Below are 22,244 nucleotides of genomic sequence, written 5' to 3'. Positions count from 1 at the left end.
TGGCTGGGGGAGTCTCTTCCCCACTGATAATTCCAGAACTGTCCTACTCTGCAGGGGACGCCTCATAGAACACGCTATTTACGTCCATCTTTAGTTGGCAGACCTGTGTAACTGAAAGAATTCAGAGGATGTTAGTCCTTAAGTGATCAATTTTTTCCTCTGGGAGTTAACTAATGCGCTTTTTTCCAGTTTTATGGAGATGTAATGGACATGTAATGTTACAACATGATTTGATGTGTGTACACGTTGTGAAATGATTACCACCACACTTTTGGTTAACTAAATGTGTCTTTCTATTCTGAAAAGAGAGATCTTGGTATAAAAAAAATGCAAATAGAAGTATAAGCATTTATTATTTAGTTTATGCCAGGCACAATTTTAACAATTTCAATATGTGTATTAAATTGTTTAATCCTCACAACAACCCTCTGAGGTAAGTATTATTATTCCTTCTTAAAATATGAGTCAGTGGAGTGACAGAGAGGTTAAGTAACCTGCCCAGCATTTTGCATGGCTAGGAAGAGGTCAAGGACTTCCCTGGCGGTCCAGTGGTTAGGAATTGGCGCCTTCACTGCTGGCCGCCCAGGTTCGATACCTCGTCGGGGAACTAAGATCCCACAAGCCACACGACGAAAATAATAATAATATTGATTTGTGTGTGTGTCTGCCTATCTGTGTATGTTCTGGTGTCAGACTATTTGGGTTCAAACCGCAGTATCCTTACTAACTAGCTGTATGGCTTTGGGTAATTTATTTAACCTTGTTTTACATAGTTTCCTAATTTGTAAAAACAGAGCTTATAATAGAGGGCACTCCTTGTGAGGTAATACATGTGTAGTGCTTGACACATTAAGTGTTCAGCAAATCTTAACTACTACGATGATGATGATGTACTTTTTTTTTTATTCTTTTTTTTTTTTGCATCTTTATTGGAGTATAATTGCTTTACAATGGTGTGTTAGTTTCTGCTATATAACAAAGTGAATCAGTTATACATATACATATGTTCCCATATCTCTTCCCTCTTGCATCTTCCTCCTTCCCACCCTCCCTATCCCACCCCTCTAGTTGGTCACAAAGCACCGAGCTGATCTCCCTGTGCTATGCGGCTGCTTCCCACTGGCTATCTATTTTACGTTTGGTAGTGTGTATATGTCCATGCCTCTCTCTCGCTTTGTCACAGCTTACCCTTCCCCCTCCCCATATCCTCAAGTCCATTCTCTAGTAGGTCTGTGTCTTTATTCCTGTCTTACCCCTAGGTTCTTCAGGACATTTTTTTTTTAGATTCCATATATATATGTTAGCATACGGTATTTGTCTTTCTTTCTGACTTACTTCACTCTGTATGACAGACTCTAGGTCCATCCACCTTACTACAAATAACTCAATTTCGTTTCCTTTTATGGCTGAGTAATATTCCATTGTATATATGTGCCACATCTTCTTTATCCATTCATCTGTTGATGGACACTTAGGTTGCTTCCATGTCCTGGCTATTGTAAATAGAGTTGCAATGAACATTTTGGTACATGACTCTTTTTGAATCATGGTTTTCTCAGGGTATATGCCCAGTAGTGGGATTGCTGGGTCATATGGTCGTTCTATTTGTAGTTTTTTTTTTTTTTTTAACATCTTTATTGGGGTATAATTGCTTTACAATGGTGTGTTAGTTTCTGCTTTATAACAAAGTGAATCAGTTATACATATACATATGTTCCCATATGTCTTCCCTCTTGCGTCTCCCTCCCTCCCGCCCTCCCTATCCCACCCCTCCAGGCTGTCACAAAGCACCAAGCCAATATCCCTGTGCCATGCGGCTGCTTCCCACTAGCTATCTACCTTACTACGTTTGTTAGTGTGTATATGTCCATGACTCTCTCTCGCCCTGTCACAGCTCACCCTTCCCCCTCCCCATACCCTCAAGTCCGTTCTCTAGGAGGTCTGTGTCTTTATTCCTGCCTTACCCCTAGGTTCTTCATGACATTTTTTTTTTCTTAAATTCCATATATATGTGTTAGCATACGGTATTTGTCTTTTTCTTTCTGACTTACTTCACTCTGTATGACAGACTCTAGGTCTATCCACCTCATTACAAATAGCTCAATTTCATTTCTTTTTATGGCTGAGTAATATTCCATTGTATATATGTGCCACATCTTCTTTATCCATTCATCCGATGACGGGCACTTAGGTTGTTTCCATCTCCGGGCTATTGTAAATAGAGCTGCAATGAACATTTTGGTACATGACTCTTTTTGAATTTTGGTTTTCTCAGGGTATATGCCCAGTAGTGTGATTGCTGGGTCATATGGTAGTTCTATTTGTAGTTTTTTAAGGAACCTCCATACTGTTCTCCATAGTGGCTGTACCAATTTACATTCCCACCAACAGTGCAAGAGGGTTCCCTTTTCTCCACACCCTCTCCAGCATTTAGTGTTTGTAGATTTTTTGATGATGGCCATTCTGACTGGTGTGAGATGATATCTCATTGTAGTTTTGATTTGCATTTCTCTGATGATTAATGATATTGAGCATTCTTTCATGTGTTTGTTGACAGTCTGTATATCTTCTTTGGAGAAATGTCTATTTAGGTCTTCTGCCCATTTTTGGATTGGGTTGTTTGCTTTTTTGTTATTGAGTTGCATGAGCTGCTTGTAAATTTTGGAGATTAATCCTTTGTCAGTTGCTTCATTTGCAAATATTTTCTCCCATTCTGAGGGTTGTCTTTTGGTCTTGTTTATGGTTTCCTTTGCTGTGCAGAAGCTTTTAAGTTTCATTAGGTCCCATGTGTTTATTTTAGCCTTCAAATTCCTCTTTTCTCTCTCCCTTTTCAACCAAATATATACGTGTATGTAATAACCATTTAGGCAGTTGGATGAACGCTTATTTTGACTTTTAATTTGATGGTGCAGTATTATAAAATAAAAGATTTTACTGGAAAAAAAAAGCAGAGGTGGAGCAAGGCGTTGGCTCCGCAGCTTGCCCTCCTCACCACTAGTACGTTGTTCTACAAACTTCTGCAGACCCAAGCACTCACAGAGCACCCTTATTCTCGGCCACAAGCTGTCACTTTGGGGTAGACGTTTTGACTTACGGTCCATTTCTCAATTGCAGTTGGTAGTCAGAGTTATAGGGTTATATTTAAGGTGATCGTAACTCCTGCTTTACCTAAGATTGTTCCAGTGACAGCTTTTATCTCTGGGTAATTATCAGTACTGTTCCTTTTCACTCTCAGAAATGTCCTCGTTGGGATGATAAACTTTATGGTCAACATAATTACAGGAGAAGAAAGTCTTCTTGCTCTAACTTTGAATGGCTAGGCTGCATAAACTAACTGAGGTTCTGTTGTTCGTTTCATTTGTTTTATCGGCTATTTTTTAAGTACTTATTACATACTAGAGACCGTTGTAAGCACATAACATACATTCTCATTTAATCCTCACAAGCCTTTCTGAGGAAGATATTATTATCCCTGTTTTATACATGAGGAAGCAGAGATCAAAACTCAAGTCACGTACTTCAGGTCACACAGCTCCTTCAAGCTGGAATTGGAGCCACGTTCTCTCAGACTCCCAAGCTGACTATATTTTATTGCTTCTGTCTCTATAATTTATAAACAAATTTATACAGTCTCTGCATTAGTAAGAATTTCTTTATCTCTGCGTGTTCAACAAGCCACATTAAGGTTTATTGTCAAGCTGTGTCTGTCCTAACTCTCAAGGAAAAAAAGAGTTCAAAAGGGAAAGTGGGAATTTTTTTTTTTAATTTTTATTTATTTGGGGTTTGGGGGCGTGGCATGCGGGAGCTTAGTTCCCCAACTAGGGATCAAACCTGTGCCCGCTGCAGTAGAAGCACGTGGTCTTAACCGCTGGCCCGCCAGGGAAGTCTCAGAAAGCGGGAATTTTTCAGAAGTGTCAGTAAGCCTAGTGATGGCAGGTTGGTAGAACGCTCAGATTTGGTCTGTCTTCAGATAACTTCTGCATTGTTTCTTCACATTCCTGAGCTTCTTTGTTTCCTACGTAAACCTTAACCTTTCAGTGCGCCATCTTAAAAAGACCATCATCCTTCCTATTTGTGGTGCACAGTCAAAGGAATTTTTATTACCAAGGTTGGTGCCCCCTAGTGCCCTTTGATCAGTTTAGGAAGAGCTGTCCTGGACTGCTGTCAGCCTGTAGCATCTTCAGAGCAGGCGTCTAGAACTCTTTCCTATCTGGCTAATTACTTATAAGCCTCTTGATATAGAAAAGCCCATTTTTAATAAACGTGCTGTCCTTACCCTTTGGTTAGACTTGACCTCTGACATCTCATCATGTGGATTGTTCCAGCCTGTGTATCGTCGCCTGAGGATTCCGGCTCAGCCAGACAAACCCATGACACCAGTGTCACCTCCTGCCCTGAGACCCTCCCTCTACACCAGTTCCTACCTGCTCCGGACGGGTAGGTCTTCAGCCCCTGATTCAGAGAGTTCAGAGGCCCCCGCCAGCCCTGCAGGGGCAAAGGAAATGGACAAAAATGGTAGGTCGAGCTTCAGAAACCGCACCCTCCTCCAGTGCACGTGCCCCAGGTTCTTAAGATCCATGCTTTGTTTTCTCTCTGACCAGAGGGTGAAGAAGCAGATTTGGGTGATCAGTCGTCAAACAGGCTGTCCATTCGTGAGAGGAGGCGGCCCAAGGAGCGACGAAGAGGCACAGGCATCAACTTCTGGACGAAGGATGTAAGTGGGCTGTCTGTGCTGGGACATCTCGCGTTACGCTGTGCTGCCCGCCGTCCTGTGTGTCGGGCTCAAAAGGAAGAGTTCCACACGGGGCCCTGAATCGTGCAGATTGTCAGGAGGCATCACCGAGAAAAAGAGCAGCCGAAGAAAGACTCCACTAGTGTGGGACTCATTTGGAATGTTCTGGCTGGGACGCCCAGGGCCCAGGACAGTGCCGAGCACACGGGAGGCAGGCAGCAAATAAGCGGGGAATTTACAGCAGCCGTGCAAACAAATACAACAAGTGCGTAAGCCGCTCAGACTTAGCAGCCCCCCAGCGGCCCCTGAGAGTCCCGTGGTGAGTCAGCAGTACCTCAGCATCGTGTGTGTGCAGGTGCTAACCAAGTATTTCAGGGGCACTGCCAGAATCTCGAGCATTTCAGAATTTCATCTGACTCAGGTTTACTCTTTTGGAGAAAAAAAGGAACAAGTGCTATAAAACAGCTTGACTTTGGCTTTGAAATGAAGACAGGGGCTGCTGTGCCTGCTGATGACGAGCACACACTCAGTTCTTTCCTTCCCCTCTGGTCTGTACCCTGCTCACTCAGCCTTGTCACTGGCATTTAACAGTCAGGTGGCCAAGATCAGGTCCCTGGTCACTAGTGACTCATTTGGAATTAGATGGACCATTCAGTGAGACAAGAAATGAGACAATGATGGTCGCCTGTTAGAGACTACTAGACGAAAGTGTTTGATTATTATAGGACCAAATGGGCTGACAGCTACTGACAAAGCCCAAGTGAGGTCCGTCTGTCTTAAAGATTCTCCTTTTCCTGCCAGGTTCATTGGACTCTTTGACAGCAAGTGGTGCTCCTGAGGTGCTGCTAAAAGCAGCAGTGACAGTGCCCTTGGCCGTCAGCCCTCACTGCCCAGGTGCATAATTGATGGGGCTGACCTTGTTGCCTCCAGGGATGCCTGTGACCGTGATCCTCTTGTCTTTTTTCTTTCTCCCTTTCCAGGAAGATGAAACTGATGTCTCGGAAGAGGTGAAAGCAGCGTGGGTAAGCAACCAGCAGTGAAGCTGCCACCGTGGGGCTCAGCGTCCCCGTAGGGCTCATCCCTGCTCGCGTGCACACAGTTAACAGAAGGAAGAGCAGGCTCTGTGCAGACTTGGGTCCAGGGAGAGTTTGGAGGTGGACGCTCCTCTGCAAGATAGGACGGGTGCTCGCTGGTATACTGTTTTCTTTCCTTTTTCTTTAAATTTGTTTATTTATTTATTTTTGGCCGCGTTGGGTCTTCGTTGCTGTGTGCAGGCTTTCTCTAGTTGCGGCGAGCGGGGGCTACTCTTCGTTGCGGTGCGCAAGCTTCTCATTGAGGTGGCTTCTCTTGTTGTGGAGCACAGGCTCTAGGTGCACGGGCTTCAGTAGTTGTGGCACGCGGGCTCAGTAGTTGTGGCTTGTGGGCTCTAGAGCGCAGGCTCAGTAGCTGTGGTGCATGGGCTCAATTGCCCCGTGGCATGTGGGATCTTCCTGGACCAGGGATGGAACCCGTGTCCCCTGCATTGGCAGGCAGATTCTTAACCACTGCGCCACCAGGGAAGTCCCCCCGTTTTCTTAAATGGTGTAACAATGCCCATGTTCTTGAATGAGTTTCCTGCATTTTTCAGTGCCTCCTGCCAGGTTCTAACACAGGTCGGGCTCTTTTGCTCTATTGTGCTATTGGATGGTATAAAGTACTTTGAAATCTTGGGAAGAAAAGTGGAGAGTGATACTGTTTCTTATGGGTCTACCTCCTCTCCACGCTAGCAGAGAGAAACACAAGAGTGAATAGTGTAAACAGTCCAGAAGTCACTTACATTTGACTTTGAAATAAGGCTTAGCTCCTTGGCTCTTGTGTAACCAGACCCCTTAAGGCCTGGCACCCAGCTCTTCTCTGCTGTGGGCACCCCAGGCCAGCTTTCCTGAAGCTCCAGGTTCCTGTAAGCCACTCACATGTGATAGAAAGTTAATGCTTTTCTAGTACCATTAGTACCATTTTTCTTTGGTTTTTGTTTTGTTTTGTTTCGTTTTGGTTTGTTTATTTGGCCTCACTACACAGGTTGCAGGATCTTAGTTCCCTGACCAGGGATCAGACCTGGCCACGGCAGTGAAAGTGCCGAGTTGTAACCACTGGACCACCAGGGAAGTCCCTAGTACCATTTTCCAAGAAGGAAGGGATTTGGTTCTGACTAAATGAATTGAGGCTCCATGTGCATTTCTACTGGGAATTACGTAAGAAGATGGCCTTTCTTCTACCCTACAGTTATGTGACAGTATGTTCTCAGAATATGTTTAATAACTCATACTGAAAATGAAAACTAATTTGTTTTTAGCAGAGGAAGTAGAAATGCTATATTATGTCATTGACCTGCCTATATTTTGGTCGAGATCCTAAACAGTCAGCAGGGGCCTCCAGAAAGCAGTGCCCATGGTGGCGTGGTGAGAGCTGCCTGCGTGCAGCTGCAGCCGGGGCTGCCTCACGGGGAGGAGTGGACGTTGGGTGCAGATGCCGCGTGGAGGCTCCCCGGGGCAGGGGGGGTGTGCACACGACAGTGACTTCATTCCACAGGGGCTTGGGGAGGCTTCAGGGGATGAAGAATGAACGCAGGAGAGCCTCTGTGGGGAACTATATTAGAAAACCCCTAACGAGAGATCCCGGGTGCTGACTACAGAGCACTGAAGTGGCCCGTCACCCATAGAGGGTCATAGAGGCCGGCGAGCTCCACGGAGGGAGTTACACAGGAGAGCTTGGTGTTGGCCACTGTCTCTGTCAGTGACAATCTTTGCCTGCACGTTTCTAAGCTACTTGGTGTGAGAAGTCCTTGCCTGGTGCACCAGGCAAGGGCCACGAAGGTGCCTCTGATGCCATGCTTCCCAGAGAAGTTCACTGAACGACCATTACAGAAAAGATTTTCTGATTGGTGAGATTTGACATAGAGTCATTTGTCAGACTGCAAAATGGTCCACTCATCCCATTGCTCGAGGCATCTGCCAGTGTTCACCGCATGTCCAGCAGACGCCAGCGTGAGTCTTCAGAGAGGAATGAAGGGCCAGTCCTCTCTCTAATGGTAACGAGTGTGTGCAGGTGCGCCAGCACTCACAGCACGCCCGGCATGTCTCTTGCCCACCACGGTGCCCAGGGGCGGCAGCATCCCGACCCCGGCCTGTGTTAGTGCAGCTCTGACTGGTCCTCTCCCGAGCGCTCGTCCAGTCCTGGCAGGCGTGATGCCGGGATCCATACGGGCCCACAGAACAACAGGCCCGTCCCTGTAAATTGTGGAAATCTAACCTCAAGATGGTCAGGACTGTGTCACAACCGCTCTCCCACTCCAGAAATCTGCTGTTTTTTAAGTTAACTCTTCCCAAGACTCTGACATCTGTTATTTTAAATTGGGATAGATTTACAGTCAGTGAACTGCACAGACCTAAAGTGTACTGTTGGATGAGTTTTGACAGTTGTAATCAGTGGTGTAGCCACCACTCAAGTCAAGATGCAGCACTTTTCCGTCACCTTGAAAAGTTCCCTCGTCCCCCATCCCCTGTCCTGAGAGGCAGCCGCTCTTCCGATTGCCGCCACCGTAGAGCAGCGTTGCCTGTTCTTGAGCCTCGTGTACATGGAATCAGTCGGTGATAAGACTTTACTTTAAGGGTAGAAAGGAAACTCTGTCTCCAGCAGAGCTGGAACTAAAATGATTCCAAATGTGCACAGATGCTCTGCTCTTCTCGAAGATTCTTCAGCCTCTCACCCATATATCAGTAACAAGAGCATGGCTAAGAAAACCTTTCTGTTGTTTAACCTTAATCTCTGTAGACATCGTGGAAATTTATTTCTTTTTGTGGACCTAAGCTAGAAAAATGTAACCAACATTTGTATACAGGTAAGGTTGATGACCAGGAACGGCCCTGATGTTTGTCATGCAGTCTGGGGGGGAGGAAGGAGGCTAGTCATGCATTTCTTTGTTGGTGACACAAGGGACGCTGAGAAGGCTGGGGGCTTGGTCGGGGCCCTGCACAGTGCGTGCTTTTAATCAAAACCATCCCCGCCGGAAAACCGACAATGAGCACAGGGCTTCATGTCTTAGCAGCCGCTTAGCCCATGTGCTTAGAGCAGATGTGCGTGGTTGTCTGCGTTAGACGGGTGACCGTCTCCAGAAGTCCTAATATAGCCTGTATCTTGCTAAGTGAAAAAGAAACTGAGTCTGGATTTGACGTGAGGAAGGAGGTACCGCAGTCAGAAGTGCCGCCCCCTGCACTGCTCGTGAGGCACAGGCGCTGGGCAGTCACGGGCACACTGCAGGTGCTGATGGCCCTTGGGCTCTTCTCGTCCTCTCTTCACTTGCGTCTTTGGCCTGCCTTCATTCTGCTTAACGCTGAGTTTCCTCTACGTGTTCTTGTCCTCTGAAGCAGACTGTTGCCCAGGCCAGTTCTGATATATGATTGAATTTATCACTAGAGGGAGCAAGTCGTCAAAAGAAAAGATGGTGAACAAGCAGAATGGTGTCTAAGGAAGCTGAACGGGAGACGGATTGCTTTTGTTTTAAAGGAATTGTTGACCATCCCAGTTCAATGCAGTGAAGTTACCCGCCTCCCAGATTTGGGCATCTTAGAATTGGGAAGGAATTTAGAAGAAACTTGGGTTAGGAACCTCGTTTTACAGTTAAGAGAACAGGCCCAGGGCAGTTAGGAAGTACTTGGGGACGTGAAAGCTCTAGGTGAGCGCCCTGTGCCCTGTGTCAGGGAGCCTTTATGGGACTGTGGTGGGGCCGACCTCACATCGCCCTCCATTCCCTATCCTTTTTTTTAAGGGATGCAGGTGAGCAGTCAGATGAAGAGGTCCGTCAGGTGAGGTGTGGATGTGTCCCAAGGTCAGAAGCTTTGTCCCCATGGAGGTGGTTGTACCACCCGCCCGGCATGTGGATATTACACCAACCCAGGAGTTCTCCAGACCTCATAGTTTAGGGATTTTTATGGAGGCTTCAACATGGGCATAATTCATTATTAACTCAATCTCCACTCCCTTTACCTTCCCCCCAGAAGATGGAGGGTGAGTCTAAAAGTTCCAAGTTTTTTTTTCTTAAAGTATAGTTAACATACAGTGTTCTGTAAGTTGCAGGTGTACAATATAGTGGTTCACAGTTTTTAACGGTTATACTCCATTTATAGTTATTATAGAATATTGGCTATATTCCGCATGTTATGCAATGTGTCCTTGTCGCTTATTTTTTACCCAGTAGATTGTACCTCTTACTCCCCCCTGCCCCCATTCTTACATTTGTTTTTTACTGAGCAGGTTACATGTTTGAATTGAGTTGCTAGTGGCATCTCGCCTCCTTGAGTAAAGGAAGGTCTTCTCGAAGGACACCTCGAAAGCCTCCTGAGAGTTTCAGGTTCAGTGGTAGAGGGTCAGCCTTCTCCTGCCAGGTGGGAGGGTACTTATGGAGGGAGGGTACATAAGTAAGTGGGTACTTATGTCTGTCCATCCTTCAAATAGGAAAATGCTTCTCCCTCTAGAATCCCTATTGCTTTTAGGCAAATCCGGTGGCATCAGTCTGAACAGAATCACGACACTTTACCTTCAAAGTCAGCAGTGTAGCGTCCAGTCCAGAGTGGAGCCTGTGGTCTGGTGGCTAACCCTCCTGCAAGAGGCCTTGGTTATAGGAGACACTGTTAAGGAAGCATTGACCAGTAGGTGTTCAGATACCGGCCGTAGATAACCGGTAGCAGCTAGTCGGGAGAGACCTTGGTCAAGTGTGCAGAAGATATAAGCGATTAAACGTTAAGACTTTCAAACTAAATCAAAGAGAGGCTCAAAGTGAAATTTGCCAGCAAAGCTTGGTTTTAAACTAAGCTTTAACAGAAAATAAAACTTGCTTTGGGAGCCATTTGGCCCCAGAAATATCTCTAATACCAGAAGCCACTAAATGCATTTCCCATTTTGTCCTGCCTTCTCTTTTATAAGCTTCTCGTGTATTCACTGAACAAGTACTTGCAGGTGCCTGTGGGCAGGGGTGCAGCAGTGAACAGAAAGCCCTGTTCTCGTAGAGTCTCCATTCTGGTGAAGCAGGCGGGCAGTGAGTAAAATGAACGTGCCAAGCAAACGGTGTGTGGAAGGTGAAAAGCCGTGTGGAGTGGCTCCAGGACTCAGGAGTGGGGAGTGCAGGGCGAGGGGCGCTGAGCATCTAAGGGGGGGTCGGTGTCGGCCTTGCCGCGAAGGCAGCACTGGAGCCCAGCGTGAAGGGAGTGAGTGGGGAGCCCCGTGGATGTGCGCAGGCAGAGGGAACAGAGCCCGCGGGGCCGTGAGGCAGGAGGACAGGCAGGACCTGTGAGGAGACGGCGTGGGCATGAGAGCCCATGGCAGAGCCCGGCGGTCGGTGCCAGGGCGTGCGAGCCCGTGTAGAGCTCTGCGCAGCAGAGGGGCAGGAGTCACATTCTGGGGGGACTCCGCCTGCTGTTTGGAGAAGACCCTCTATGTCACCCTAACCCAGGACTGACGAGGGGTTTGGGCCAGGTGATCGCGGGTGGTGAAGATGCTGAGAAGTTTTCACATGCACGGCGTATTTCAGAGTTAGAATCAGCAAGACCTCTGCGGGATTGGGTATACGGTGAGAAGAACAGAGGGGGGTCAAGGTTGGCACCAAAGCTTTTGGCTCAAGTGCCTGAGAGGGTGGCGTTTTCATGAACTGAGATGGAGAGAACTCTGGAAGGGCAGGCCTTTGGGTTTGGCTCTAGAAGCCCTGGATTTGATGTGTCTGACCGCCGTCCACAGGGAAATGTCAGGGGCGGAGTTGGAGGTACAGACTGGATGCAAACATGCAGGTTGTCTCGGGAACCATGACATCGGAGCAGCTCACCAAGAGTGCAAGTGTAGACAGAGACGCCCAGGAAACGGGCAAGTCAGAGCACTTGGCTCTGAGAATGTGACTGCAGTTTCCCCCTTTTCCGGAACAAAGTCAGGCAAACAAAGCACGCTCACACAGAACAGTAGGTAGTTTGCGTATTATTTCACCTGCTTTTCTCAACTGGTGCAGGACTGTTCCCCGTGAAAGCTGCCTGGCCTGTTTGTGGAAGAGTCGTGTAGTCGTGGAGGAGAGCCAGTTCCTGGAGCTCCCCTGACAGCTTCTGAAACAGAAATTACTGCCTCTCTGCAGACCTTGTCTGGAGGTCTCTGAAGGCCAGGAATGTCATAAGACTTTTTGTTACAGGAGAGGAATTCTACCGATTAACCGTATCTACAAATGATCTTTTAAGCTGACTCAGCTTTTGGTTCCCTTTGCCTTACCTGACTTCCCTCAGGTGATTGCATCTTTGAATAACTAGCGCTCCATTTCACTTAAGGAGAGGCTTTTCTTGAAAACCTCATTTCTAGGTGCTGCTCGTCTGTACCAAACTCTGATTTATCCCTGTGCTGCCTACAATGGCGGTCGTAGGCTTGGGGTTTTAGAACCGAAAGCAGCTCTAAACTTCTGCCCTCCCCTGCCTTCCCCTGCCCTCCCCTGCCTTCTCCTGCCCTCCCCTGCCCTCCCCTGCCCTCCCCTGCCCTCCCCTGCCCTCCCCTGCCCTCCCCTGCCCTCCCCTCCCTCCCCTCCCTCTCCCACATCACATACCTTGCAGGATCTCAGGTCCCCGACCAGGGATTGAACCCAAGCCATGGCAGTGAGAGCGCCAAGTCCTAACCACTGGACCACCAGGGAATTCCCTAAACTTCTCATTTTAGAGATCACAGCTGAGGAGGCCCAGAGAGAGGGAGCACAGCTGTGTCTAGGGCTTTGCACCGCATTCTCCTGAATCTGTATCTGTCGTGTATGTTGGGTGATGTACTGTCACAACAGGCTAGGAGTGCAGACCCAGGAGCTGGGCTCCTGGGACAACCCCACCTTGACCGCTGAACTGCTTTGGACGAGATGCTTCAGTTTCCTCATCTGTGAAGTGGGGATAATAATAGTGTCTACCTCTTAGAGTTGTAAAATGAAAATGAGTTAATGCATTTAAATAGTTAGAGATGAGTAAGAGCCACTCAAAGTATTTTCCAAATCTGTAGGTTCCTAAATCTGGATGAGAGAATGGCTTTTGGAATACTCTCACTGACCTCAGAATCATGTGATTTTGAAGTTAAGGTGTTAATTTATCCATAAAGAATGGATTCTTTGAAGAGTCAGAGGAGTAGCTCAGGCTCCGGCGTGTGCTTGTGCTCTGGAAATGAACCTGATGGGTTTTGAGAAGTAGATCTTAAAAGCACTTGCTGGGGCAGGGGCAGAAATGAGTAGAGAAGGGAGGGCCGAGGACTCAGTGCTTCCTGGTTTGCTTGGAGCCCTTTGAAGGCCCGAGGAGGACGAGCCCCTGCGCATCTCTGCGCCCTCAAGCAGGCTTTAACCCTCTGCCTAAACACCCTCCCATTTCTGTTTTTCTGCATGTGTTCCCACAGATCTTCACCACTCCCCCCACTCTCTTTCTTCGAGTAAATAATGGCCCTTTTTCCTACTCGCTCTGAGTTTTCACAGTTTTGCGTCTGGCTGTTTGCTGGATCTTCACCCCTCTGTCGAGCAAGATTTTGAACTTGTTACTTAATCTCGTGAAGCCCCTTTATCTGCTGGAGGGCGTCCAGCGATTTTCTGTCCGCTCCACCGCTGGGCAGTGTCTTCGCCATTCTCCTTTTAGGTAAAAGCCTAGGACTGTTTTGCTTTCCCTTCTCTCTGGGGCCTGATTGCCTAATATGGTAAAGTATGTCCCAGACAAGCCTGTGCTGTTGAGATAGAACCAACAGTCTAAGTCTAAAGACACGGTAGGTAAGCTCTCGGGTGGAGTTGCTTATTTCTGTAGTAAAGTAGTATTTTTCACAGTGTACCGTAAAGCCACCATAATCTTTGTTTTTTAGCAAGCCACTCTTCCTTTTAATCGAGTGAAAAGATGGTAAACTATAGATTTTCCTCCCTCAGCTTCTTTATCTTCAGCCAGATAAGAAGAAGAGGAGGAAAGGGTGGTTAGCGTGTCCCTGGAATGAGCGGGCTGGAGAAGCCCGGGAAATTTGATGGTAATGCTCATAGGAATAGATTTAATGAGCAGGGCCGTCATGAACAGCCCCCAGGGCTCGGCAGACTCTCCACGCAGGCCGTCGGGGTCCCAGCAGTGACGACGGGGGGCCGGGGGTGCGGGTGGAGAGACTGGGAAGCGCCTTCTGTCCAGGCTGCGTGAGGGGGCTTCTCCAGCTGTGACTCCATGCTCACTGGACGGCCTCTCCTTTCACTGCACACTTGCTCTTGCTTTGCAACCGTCGTTCTTAAAATACTACAGCTGCTGGCATTTGCTATATATGGGTCATACTTGTGCCTTGCTGTAGCCAAGCTGTATAAACCATCTTGAGAACAAAGTTTCTTTTGGCATCTTCCTTCCTTTTAAGGACTCTATTAATTTTGGGTCATGCCATTGCCAAGCAAATCTCAGTAATCAAAATACACATGTATTCCTTTCAGACCCTGTAATTTTTGAACCCGCTGTCCCATATCATCAGTGAATTCTGCTTCAGTCAGAAATCTTTTTTAAGATAGAATAAATTGACCTTCAAGGTATCTGTTTGAGCTTTGCTCAGTGTCTTATACAAAGATGTGAACTTTATCAACTGCTGAGGGTAGGACCGTTAACCTCTTGACCTTGCCTTTTATTCCAATCTCTTCCTTCTTCCTCCGACTGCCTTTAAGGTATCGGTTTTTGTTAGTGACCTGTAACCTTATGTCTCTTTGTTGGAGGGACGCCAGTGAGCTTGAAACTCTGCTGGAACTTGTCTTTTATGATTACAAAGGCAATGCGTTTCATTATAGAAAATATACGAAGTACAGAAAAGTGTAGAGAGTATTTCTAGAGGAGGCTGTCCTTTTAGGGGTCACCGTGATGGCTGACGTTGTGGATGTGTTTCGTGGTCAGGGGCCAGGGAAGCCAGACACCCTTGTGTGTCCCGTAAAACAGACAGTTGTCCCGCAGCTGGGCTTCTCACCGTCTCCCTGGACAGTCAGAGATAAAAGCCTTTCTGTTATCTGAGTTCAAAACCCAAGTTGATTTTATGTATGAACTCACATTTTTTGGCAGAGGGAGGTTCTAAATATCCAACCACCGTGTCAGCTGAGGAGAAACTGCACCTTGGTTTTGCTCACGCCTGGCAGCAGTGCCTCCTGCACGATGACGTCATCGCACAGCACACCCCTTCGTGACAGTCCTGTGGGGGGTCCACGCCTCCGGCTGCTCCATGGCACCTCCCAGTATTACTGGCCCCCAGGTTTACACATTGAAATACGTGTTTCATTATAAATGATTTTCTGTTTGTTTCTTCTTCGTGTTTAATTATTGATTTTTGTGATTTTAGCTGAGTTTTACATCTAAGAATTTCATTTCAGGATAGTCAAGGTCGGGGCGGGGGTGTAGAAGATATTTGTTATAAAAGGAGATTCATACCGCTATAAAGAATAAGAAAAAGTTGTCTAAGTCATTCACTCAAAAGAGATTATTGTTTGACGTTACGGTGAATCTCCTGCCGGTATGTTTCCTAAGAGTTTTTTTTTCCCAAGACCAGAGGAGGATTGTTCCCGCCCTGAGCACTCCTGGGACCCCATCATTACCGTGGCGGCAGTTTCCTGTGAGGTTGTCTTCAGAGCACTCAGTCAGTCTGTGCTGGCTTTGATCGTGGAGAGCCTCCAGGGATAATTGCTCCCCTTTCAGTGCAGTCTGGGGGTTACCTTAGTTACAGGAGTCTTCATTTCTCCTGTTGATGGTGTGGCTGGAGAGCTTTAACCATGGCTTAGGCTTAGCTAATGCCAGCATTCTAGCCCCATGATTGAGGTGGAAAGCTTAGTGTGGGATTTGCAGCTCTTTCTCAGTAAGCGAAGTGTTTATAGATCTGCCCCAGCAGGAATGTTGAGCTTGAGGCACTGATAGATGTCGCCTTTCCCGGTGTTGTTGTGGGAGGACCGGAGGGGTAGGGTGGTGGGGTGAATGGTCACAGTTTACCAGTCTTCATTTTCTCCAGCTCCGTCTTCAGTCAGGCAAGCTCAAGAATCAGAGAGCAGGCATTTAGGGACATGAATTTCTTTCATGAAAAACCATAATATTCTATCCAAACGTAACCCTGTAAGGTACACAAATGTTCCCACAGGTGTGCCTTAGCAGTGCATGCTTTCCTGTGCTTTTAACATTTTTTGTCTTCTTACAACCCAAACTCTTACACTGTGAATTATGCCAACGTTATCGGCTACTGAGAAGAGAGAAGGGACTTTTAAAAAGCCCTTTAGCCAATTAATAGCTCAAATGAAAATACTTAGTATGGTCTTGGAGCTTATAGCTCCGGTTATATTCCTGAAATATTTTTCAGGTTATAGAAGCATTTTAAGAGGAAAATAACGTGTTTGGATATCGTTTAACCAAGTGAAACAGTTCATGCGTCAAGATGGGGTTTTTCCTGGCGCTGAGGGACTTTCAGAAGTGCTTCACCAAGGTGGCGGTCACGGGGCTGTCATCACCGAGTGCTGCGGTCTCCCTTTCCCCGAGTGCCCGGCTGCTGTGGAGGGTCCGCATTCTGCGCCCTGGGGGGAGGCAGCGGGCAGGTGTCCGGGCCTATTCTTCAGCAGTGGGTGCGGAGGGGCGGCCAGCCTAGTCCTGGTCTCGGCACCTACCGCTCTAGGTCAGGGCTCAGGAGACGCTTTATGTGAAGGGCCTGACTGTCAGCGTGTTCTGCTTTGCCGGCCACAGGGTCTGTCGTGGCTGCTCGGCTCTGCTGTCCCAGTGGGAAAGCAGCCATGGACAGTGCGTCATGAATGGGCGCGGCTGTGTTCCAATAAAACTTTATGCACAAGCAGGCTGGTGGGCTGGACTCGGCCTCCGGGCTAGGCCCCAGTTTGGCAGCCTCTGCTCTAGGTTCCCGGCTCAGAAGGAGTTTGCTGACGTCAGCGTGGCTCCAAGTGCCCACTGTCCCCCATCCAAGCACTCCTTTGGTAATGCCGCATCTTGCTGACTCTGGAGCACGACTGACAGCTCATGGGCAGGGGAGTCACCTGTTGCGAGGCGTCCGTGTTGTCTGTCCTCAGCCGGAAAGGCACTGGTGGATTTTGGTCCCGCTGCAGGAAACGTGGCCAAGCTTCCTGAAGGAGGAGCCCAGGAGGGAGAGTGTCTTCTGTGTCGTCCACATGGAGTTTCTCTGCTCTGTTGCAGGTCTTTACCTTCTGAGGAGAAAGTCTGAGATGGTGGGTTCCCGGTCTGTCCCTTATCGGCGTTTCTCACCTGAGCCGTCCCTTCCTACCTCCCAGGGACCTACAGGCACGGCTGGACGCAGGCAGTCGGCAGTCGCTTGCCACGTGAGAGGTGCAGCTCTTTGTAGGCTCTGACCACAGCCGAGTTGGCGCCTGAGGCTCACAGGTTCTTAGGAGGGTGCCTGTCCAAAGGTCGTTGCTTGCTGTCACTCACTCTAATGGCTGGTTATCATTTGAATTCCTCAGGAGTAGATTCTGGAATTTATTGTCTTTTGCCTTGTTAACTTTCAGTCTGCAGAATATATGCAGGAAGAATTGCGGGCGGGGGGGCGGATTTGCAGAGGGGTTGACATAAATCTTCAAAGCTTTGACCCTGCTTTTACTTGAAATGATATTTAAAAGGAGTGGATTTTTAGAAAGAAGCTAATGAAATTTTGATCCTTCAACAATTTTAGGGAAAAAAGTGATGAAAGCTGACAGTAATCTGTCACAGTAAAGACTCCTATCAGATGTGGGAACTGATGATAGGTTAGCACAATTAATTTTGTGCCAAGTAAGCAAAACCAGACCTTCTCTTGAGAATACGGGTCTATCTACCTAACGTGTGCCTGTTGTCCAAGAAGTCTCTTGGGTCACTGGTGACCTTCGGTGCTCAGGAATAAAACAGTGAAATACCGTTCGGGCAACTGCGAGATTATTTCTGGCGTGCTTGACTCGGAGCTCTGGGCAGGCTTGGGTACTAGCGCCCAGCGAGCTGAGCGGTTCTCAGTGATGACGGGTGAAGGTAACAGGTAGAGCTTCTGCCGTCGTCGTCCTCAAGCTGGTCAGTAAGAACCAGTGCGGTCATTTGTTTAGGACATGGATTTTCGAGCCTCTCCCCACGCGATTCCGAATTGGTGGAGGGTGGAAAGCCTGGGAGCCTGCATCATACAAGCCTCCAGGGGAATCCCAACGGGCAGGTTTCACAGACACTGTTCTCGAGGTACGTGAACGTTTAGGGGTTGCTAGCATCCCAGGGAGGCCGTCATAAAGCCTAGGACTCCCTGGGGCACAGCTCAGAGCCAGCCTCCACTCCTTGCCTCCCTGCAGAAGGCATGCACTGATTGGGTGCCCGCCATGTGTCGGGCTGTGCGCCTCGGGGATGCAGGAGTATGACAGCAGGCATGCTCACATCCTGAGGGGCAGGAGCCGGTCCTGTTAGACGCCCCCAGCGAGACACCTAACAGGCCGTTGAACCGAGGAATCTGGTGGTTGTGGAAGACGTGCGACGGATCTGGAGTCACTGCCTTAGGACGGGGATTTAGTGCCCGAGGACTGGGTGAGACTGCTCAGGAAAAGGGCACAGTTAGCACAAAAGGGCCTGTGGCCACGTTCCAGATTATTCCAGGGCTGGCCCTGGACAAGACCCAGAGTATTTCTCCGATTGTAATGGAAGAACGTGTACAGATAAGTTGGTGGATCTCATGGTGGGAAAACGAAGTAGCTCTGATCTGCCTTTTTGTCACATACACACTTTATATGTACAGAGCAATCAGAGCCTGTTAGAATCCAGATGAAAGATAACGAAATAGGTCTCTAGTGCTTCGCGTGGACTGAACGGGAGAAGTCGGCAGGACTCACTGTCTTCCTGGCTGTGGGGCGGGAGCATCGCGGGAGTGTGGGGTGGTTGGGAAGATGCAGGGGCGGGGGAGACGGTGCTGGCTTTGGAGCCAGAGACCTACGTTCAGAGCCAGTTCCACCTCTTATTGGCTGTATGGCCTTGGAAAAGTCGTTTAACTTCTCGGAACTCTGACAGTGCTTTAATCTGCAAAATGAGGTCACTGTTCCTGTCTCACAGGCTTAATGTAAGGAACAGCAGTACAAATGTTTTTTACTTTAGGTAGTGCCACGCTTTTAATGAATGAAAGCTGCTAGTGTAATGGTCCTGCACGTTCTCCTCCCCCGTCTTTGAGCTGCTGTACTCCCGCTCCTTGGCAGGCTCTTCTTGCTTTACTGCCTCTTTCGCCGACTCCCCCTCCCTTTTAGTGCACATTCATGATTTAGGCTAAGCCCCACCTCCTCCAAGAAGCCTTCCTTTGATCCCTCCTCCGACCGGACTAGAGTCTCCTCAGTATCTTGAATTTACCTTTAATACACGGTGATTATCATTATTAGATTGTATTTGCCAATTAAAGTAAAATCCTTAAAGGTGTGGTCTGTTTCTTCTTCATTATTTTACCCTCAAGATCTAGTGTTTAGGTATGTTTTCTCTGAAAACTTGTAGAACAGCTCAGTTGGTGTCGTTCACATTTCTGACTTGGTGACTGTGTGTGCCGCGTGCTGGAGTGAGGCTGGGAATTCGGGAGGAAGAGCGTGTTTGGGGCGCAGGTGACGATTTTGCTTTCGGTCGTGCTGAGCTGGAAGGGAAGCGTCCCACACGCGATTGGATGTGTGGGCTGAGTGTGGGGAGGTGCGGGGCTGGGGGAAGCGAGGGCGCCCATCACCTAGGCCGTCTCTTCAGACGCGCTGCCGCCTGTGCAGCCGCCTGTGAGTGCTGAGTGACCACAGCCAGCGCGGTGAGCGTGGTGGCGCTGGCCCCGGCGCTGCAGCAGCTGCGCTGGTGGCAGGGGCGGGGCAGGAGACGGGCCGCTGCACGGAACAGCTTCCCCACGGGAAATGGGAGCTCCGCTGCCAGAAGCAGGGGAGGGGAGCAAGTGCCCCCACGCCTGCCTCGGCCACGTCACAGGACTCTGCTGCCCACAGAGGGTGCGCTCGGAGGCCCCGGGCCTGGTGACTGGCAGGCATTGCTGGCTCGGGAGGGCAGTTTGGGGGCGGGGACAGGCCCTGGAGCAGCGGCATCTACTCCGTGACTGACTGCGTGCAGGGCGTGTGATGAGTTTTCTGGGGTTCATAGTGTCTGGTTCGTAGCCATTTGCTCTGGGGGCAAAGCTCCAAAATAGTTTGCTGATTAAAAAAATCTTTTACATGCACCCCAACGTTCATAGCAGCACTCTTCACAATAGCCAGGACATGGAAACAACCTAAATGTCCAACAACAGAGGATGGGTAGAGAAGACGTGGTACATATATACAGTGGAATATTACTCGGCCATAAAAAGGCTTGAAATGATGCCATTAGTAGCAACATGGATGGACCTAGAGATTATCATACTAAGTGAAGTAAGTCAGACAAAGACAAATACCATATGATATCACTTATCTGTGGAATCTAAAATATGACACCAATGAACTCATCTACAAAACAGAAACAGACTCACGGACATAGAGAACAGACTTGTGGTTGCCAAGGGGGAGGGGTTGGTGAGGGAAGGATTGGGAGTTTGGGGTTAGCAGATGCAAACTATTATATGTAATATGGATAAGCAACAAGGTCCTACTTTATAGCACAGGCATGTATATTCAATATCCTGTGATAAAACATAATGGAAAAGAATGAAAAAGAATATATATGTAACTTTGTTGTACACCTGAAACTAACACAACATTGTGAATGAATTCTACTTCAATTAAAAAAACAAAATCTTCCTAAAGGCTGGAAGAGTTCAAATAGATCTAATCTTCCTATCACTTGGCCGACTGTGGTGACGGCCCGATTTTATGCTTCCCCCGACTGCTCCCCCAACACTCCTTACTGTGCATTGCTGCTGTCTCCTGGCCGCCCGCTCCCACGTGGATGTTCCGAGGGAATGAAAAGCAGAGTGTCTCTGCCTCGGAGGAGCTCTTTCCACAGTTGACGCCAGCTGTGAGGCAGGGGTTGGTTATTGATCCGTCGGCGGGGGGTGGCTGTCTGGCACCGTCAGGCTCCCAGCTTGTTTTCTCTGACGTGCTTCTGCCTTTTTTGTGTTTAGCTCACTCGTTTACAGTATGCTTTCAGAGGGAAAGCCTAATCCAGGATTGAGAGAGTTCTGCTTACGCCACACCGAGAAGCTTTTATAGAGCGCAGCTGTGGAGAACAGCCCTAAGAGGTTCTGGTTCATCTAAGAGGGTTTCCTCAAAGCAGAAAGCTTCCTCCCAGCCCCCGCTTCTCCCCGTCCTCAGTTGCATCATCTCCCCAGAAGGGTGCCACAGGCAAAGCAGAGCCGCTAACGGTGCACCCTGGGGAGGGTCGGGGCTGGGCTCTGACTCCAGCCTCGCCGCCTCTGGTCCACAGCAGCGCGGTGCTCTGAGGAGCTGCTCCTGTGGTGTGTTCCGTAGCCCTTTAAAGAGCTCATCTGCTGGCCTTGACTTCCTGGCAACGATGTTGTTCCACCGCAACCTACCGCTGACCTTAAAGGGGTAGATTTGATTTGGATAGTTATGATTATCAGAAAACTATTTCAGCATAGACTGGTTAAGAAAGTTAAGGAGGAGTATGTAACCTCACTGGTATTCAAAGCTATAAATGAGCATCAGGAAGTAGGATTTTATTTTTCACCGACCAAAACAGGAAAAGATGTTGAAAAGGTAATGGCCAGTTTAGGTGGGAGGAGAGTGAGATGGGTCTCCTCGTATTTCATGTTGGGAATGCAAATTAATACTTCCTTTTTGGAAAGCAAATTGCCAAACTATCAAAGGCCCTGAGCTGATCCAGAATTTTCATTTTTGGAAGTCTATCTCTAGGAAATAGTCCTGAATATGAAAAAGGAAGAAAAAAAAGCTTTATGTACAGAGATTTTAACCACAGGGTGTGTTATATATATGTGGCTCTCTAAACATTTGTCCATTCAGTAAATACTCGAGTGCCTGTTATGTGGGAGGTGTGTGTTTGGTGCTGTTGAACAGAACGAGTCCACTTAGCGATCTATAATAGTGGAAAAAGCGGGAACAACCTAAATGTCCAGTATTCTGGCAGCAGTTAAGTAAATGATGATTCGCGCACACAGTGGATGCTGTGACTCACAGCTTGCTTTCCATCCCCTGACGGCCAGCCCTTTAGGGTGTTTCCTTGGAACAGACTAGAGTAGGAGGCAGCCGTTTGGAAATGAGTTGCAAAGGCAGTGTCACGCCCTGGATAAATGCTCGTGATGAAGTGTCATCGAATGAGCTGGACCCACAGGTATACCTGTTACGTGAGCACACGTGTGAGGGTCAGAGACCGAGGACGGCCACCGTGCGTTGGCGGTGGCTGTGTTCCTGTGGTGGGACAGAGTATGACCGACTCTTTTCTGCTCATCTTTATTTTCTGAATCTTCCTTGATGAGCCCCTGTTGCTTGTGTAATTTTTTTTCCTAAATGCTTTGGCAGCACAAACTTTCAGAAAGTAGAGGCTAGAAAGTGAAGCAAAGTGGAGTAGGCTTCTGTCATGAG

The 22,244-nt window shown here is 48.2% G+C and overlaps 1 protein-coding gene across 13 annotated transcripts in view; it reads left to right on the top strand.

Annotated features, from left to right (window-relative positions):
• PPP1R12B (protein phosphatase 1 regulatory subunit 12B) overlaps window positions 1-22,244 on the top strand; it is a 192,951-nt gene that overhangs the window by 113,261 nt on the left and 57,446 nt on the right. For 6 of the 13 annotated variants that reach the window (XM_082857390.1, XM_082857388.1, XM_082857382.1 and 3 more), the window contains 3 exons: window positions 4,326-4,515; window positions 4,602-4,714; window positions 5,713-5,754. In XM_082857390.1, the coding sequence (XP_082713516.1) occupies window positions 4,326-4,515; window positions 4,602-4,714; window positions 5,713-5,754 (345 nt within the window). Of the gene's footprint in view, window positions 1-4,287; window positions 4,516-4,601; window positions 4,715-5,712; window positions 5,755-14,808; window positions 15,286-16,920; window positions 17,971-22,244 lie in introns of those variants that run through there. The other 7 variants (XM_082857392.1, XM_082857391.1, XM_082857389.1 and 4 more) reach the window with 7 other exon arrangements.

Source organism: Leucopleurus acutus, assembly GCF_964270905.1.
Source record: "Leucopleurus acutus genome assembly, chromosome: 2".
Taxonomy (NCBI): Eukaryota; Metazoa; Chordata; class Mammalia; order Artiodactyla; family Delphinidae; genus Leucopleurus; species Leucopleurus acutus.
The sequence above is the reverse complement of the archived record's forward strand: the minus strand, read 5'-3'. Positions and strand labels throughout refer to the sequence as shown.